Genomic DNA, 4,205 nt, shown 5'->3' with positions numbered 1-4,205 from the left:
GGCGGCGAGCGGCGCGGGGGCAGCGGGCGCGGCCAACGGAACGCCCGCCAAGAACGACGACAATGCTATACCCTTTAAGGTTATTCATCATTACATATCCTTCAAGTATCTCTCATATTCACAGCTGAGATACAAGCCGCGTTGGAGCTGAAAGTCATACTTGCTTACATTAAATTTAATTGAATCAAAATATATTCACCCAATAAAGTGACTATGATTACGAAATTACGACTGACTCGTTGAAACCGTTTTACGTTTACCATACATACAAAATGGAAAATTTTACGTGTTACACACCTACATTTACATTTTACATACATACAAAATGAAAAATACTTGTAATTCCAATGTTATGCTTACATAAAAATTAGATTATTTTTCTTTCGCAATTTGATTTACAAAATTACACCTTACCTGAACACAATTTCTAGGTTCGAAGTGTAACTAACTGAAACAATCAAATTAAAACCAGTAGCAATCACAGTATTTACAACAGTTCGTACTTATCAGATCCAACACTATTTACTGCAGACACGCGACCGTACCAGGAACGTTGAGGGGCGATGTATACTTCTTAAACAATGCCTTCATAAACAGAATGACTCATCGCATCCCTAAAAGATATTTATAATGTCTTTCTTAAACCAAGCGAATAATTAAACTACGTTTAAGGTGCTTTAATATGTTGTTCGTGTTTATTCACACGCAACAATTATAGGTCCAAAAATAGTTTGCGTTAACCATAATTTGCAATAGTTTTATAATAAAGGAGAAAGATTGCTTTATAATGACTTTAAAACTAATGTTTTTATTTTAACTAATCAAAGTGTTTTGTAACAGTGAAAATAAAATTAAAACTTATTAACTAATATAAATTTATTTTTACAGGACGCTTTCAAATTATTTTCGAAGTTTGGTGATCCAAAATCAGATGGCAAACTGATTACATTATCCCAAAGCGATAAATGGATGAAGCAAGCGAAGGTGATTGATGGGAAGAAGATCACAACTACCGATACTGCCATTCACTTCAAGAAACTCAAATCATTGAAAGTGGGTGTTGATGATTATCAGAAATTCCTTGATGAATTGGCAAAGAGCAAAAAGGTCGAACTGGGTGATATCAAAAGAAAACTGACAACGTGCGGACAGCCCGGCATCACCACTCATGTGAGTTTCAAGATAACTTTTATTTTTGTGATAGTGACGAATTTAGAGCCTATTCAAATTTTCTACAGATGGAGGCAGCTCCTTCCTTAGAGAATAAAAAAATGTAAAACAGATATAGAAGCTCCTTAAAAAGCCACAATATCAACTATTGCTCGTTTTACTGTAACATTTTAGATTTTATTTTAATTTTCAGTTACCAAAGTCTCCCGCGGCCGCCGCCGCTGTGGACAGATTGACGGACACGAGCAAGTACACCGGCTCGCACAAGCAGCGCTTCGACACCACCGGCAAGGGCAAGGGCATCGCCGGCCGCAAGGAGCTCGTCGACGCCTCCGGATACGTCACCGGCTACCAACACAAAGACACCTACGACAAGTCACACTAATGTATTTACACTTTCCATGGCCTTAGAATTACGTTATAATCCCAATCTATTGTAATTATTAAATAATTCGTGTTTATCTATATTTGTACACAAAATTGACACGTGCGAATGTTTACATAGATTCTCATTTACTACTTTAAATTAGAGTCCCTACTTACCAATGTAGTGGAGGACATCTTCCTGCTTCGCGCCAACAAGATGTCTCAATAAAAAAACTTTTTTGAAAATGAATAAGTCACAGGGTGCACAAAGTGTTACAATTCTTTACAAATAGTGAGGATTTCATCTATTTTGTGTTTAACATTTCAATAATAATAATTTAAACAAAACAAAGCTGTCGAATAAGATCTTTTGTCCAATGTGTATATTGAAGACAGCGCGTGCCTTTAATTTATTTAATGAATTAAAAACAAAAATAATTGCTAATATAAACGGAAAGGCATTTATTTTTCACCAAAATTGGTGTAATTAGATATTAGATCAGGAAAGCCACCTCGAATTAGATATTTGAGCTGGGTTTCCTGTTTCCTAGAAAAGTGTATTTTTTTTATTAAACTTCCCGTCCTAATGACAGCTATTTACGAATCGTGTGATTGATGGAAATCAGTAAGGAAAGTGCGTACGAAATTCTATTAAAGTATCCTCCAATTTATTTTACAACTGATAAAAACAACAAAAAATAAATGAGGTAAATAAACATTCTTTATTTATTCTGTTTTTAAACTGTAAAGTACTATAATTATGTCTAGTATTTTTTTTAAAAAACGAAATTATAAAAGTCTTGAATTTTTTTAATCATGTATTATCTAGTCGTGAAAATTTTAGTAATTTTAATTCTTATAAAATGTATCCATGTGTTTTGTTAATAATACGTCGATAGAGCCTAATCTTTTTAATATTATGTGTTCAATTACAGTGGAACAACGGCACAAGTAAAATGTTTTCTTGTCTCTTCAATTTAAACATAAGTGTATTTTAGTATTTTCTAATATCTTAAATAGAAATTTAATGAACTTTCAAATAAACTTTATTATTGGAATAAGTATTGTTTTATTTTATTCCTCTATTTTCTTAGTATAAAAACTTTATACAAGCTAATGTTTTAAGTGGTTTATACTGTATGGGTCAAATATCTTACTTTTCTTACTAATATTATAAATGCGACAGTTTAGATGGATAAATCGATGGATGTTTGTTAGAGTTTGTAGCCTAAACTGCTGAATGGATTTCTGGAGAACACATAGGGTGCTTGCATTTGTTTTTTTTTTATTACCGCGCGGACGGAGTATCGGGCGAAAGCTAGTTAAAAATGAAATAAAACACTTTTCATAGGTACCATTTATTTGACTTAAATCTACAGTAATATATGTAAAGCCGTAACATGTATGAAAGTATGCATATTGACAATAAAACATAATAATAATATGTTCACTACTAATATACTTTGAATATAAACTTCTAAACGTCGCAACTGTGTATGTTGTATGCCTATGGTTAATTCTACACTAACATAATCACAAATTAACTTCGCCACCTTGACCACTCACTTAACAAGTTTGATTAAAAATTCCAAGCAGTTATCAAACATTTGTATATTAAACATTTTTCATTGGTCAAAGTCGTATATTTTAAGCACACATGCGTAAGAAATAATTTTCAAATCACACAACTAGAGATAATATAAAAATAATGGAAATTACCATATTGAGAGGAAATACAAAATAAAAATTTAGACATACGAGTTATATGGCTAAGCACTTAATGACAGGTACTTCTTATTAACAAATAACATACTCCAATCAACATATTGATGATATAAATTATTATATGCGTACTTAATAGAAATATAAACTCTGTCGCCTAGCCGTCATTATCACTAATAATCGAATATATTTTTTCTTTTATTAAAATAATTTTAAAACACATATACCTAACGCAATCTCGAATTAGTGAATACTCTATTGAATAACAAACAAGTTTTACATTGAGGTCACCTTTTCGATTTGAAGACGTAAAAGTTAAAAAAAGGCTTGAAGTTACAAGGCCGCAAGTTTGTTTTTTATAACGAAGTATCAAGTTTTGGAATGATAAATTTCTTTAGGTACAAATCATGAAAGAACTAAACAGCAATTTCATTTATTAACGAATGAAGAGTTACTAAATGTTTTTACAAAGCTATCTTCTTAAGTATCTTTTAAAAATGTATTACATTTTTTATGTATTTATGTGTACTTGATACCGTGAAAAGTATTTCATGTGAGCGAGATGCATTTATAGAGGATAGGCAGACCAGAGAGAGTAAGAAAGTCTTCAGTTTGCAGCCTGCTTATCTTGTCACTTGTATACTACTTGTCACACAAAGATTTGAAGCGATATTAAAGAGTTCTTGTTAGATTATCATTATTATTTATTATTGTCAAGATGTAATAAACATTGGAATAGGCTAGTCAATCGTCATGGTCTCATGGTACATCGGGACACGACATAGTTAATATCACTATATATCTAACCTCAAAAATTCTATATAAAATGCCATTTACAGATTGAAATAGTAACCATACAGTTCCAAAATCAATATTTAATCTGTATTGTTAATAATAGGTTACAGATTAATATAAATAATAATGAATTCCTTGGTTTTCTACACTAA

General features: G+C 31.6%; 1 protein-coding gene across 1 annotated transcript in view; it reads left to right on the top strand.

Moving 5' to 3' along the window:
• Window positions 1-2,276, top strand: part of LOC106109860 (TPPP family protein CG45057) — a gene marked incomplete in the record, with an annotated part of 7,397 nt that extends 5,121 nt beyond the window's left edge. Inside the window, 3 exon segments of the mRNA XM_013291498.1 lie at window positions 1-79; window positions 889-1,170; window positions 1,364-2,276. Of these exon segments, the coding sequence (XP_013146952.1) occupies window positions 970-1,170; window positions 1,364-1,555 (393 nt within the window).
• Between the last annotated feature and the right edge of the window lie 1,929 nt (window positions 2,277-4,205).

The sequence above is a fragment of the Papilio polytes genome, unplaced genomic scaffold (assembly GCF_000836215.1).
Source record: "Papilio polytes unplaced genomic scaffold, Ppol_1.0 DF821067.1, whole genome shotgun sequence".
NCBI classification, from domain to species: domain Eukaryota; kingdom Metazoa; phylum Arthropoda; class Insecta; order Lepidoptera; family Papilionidae; genus Papilio; species Papilio polytes.
The sequence above is the reverse complement of the archived record's forward strand: the minus strand, read 5'-3'. Positions and strand labels throughout refer to the sequence as shown.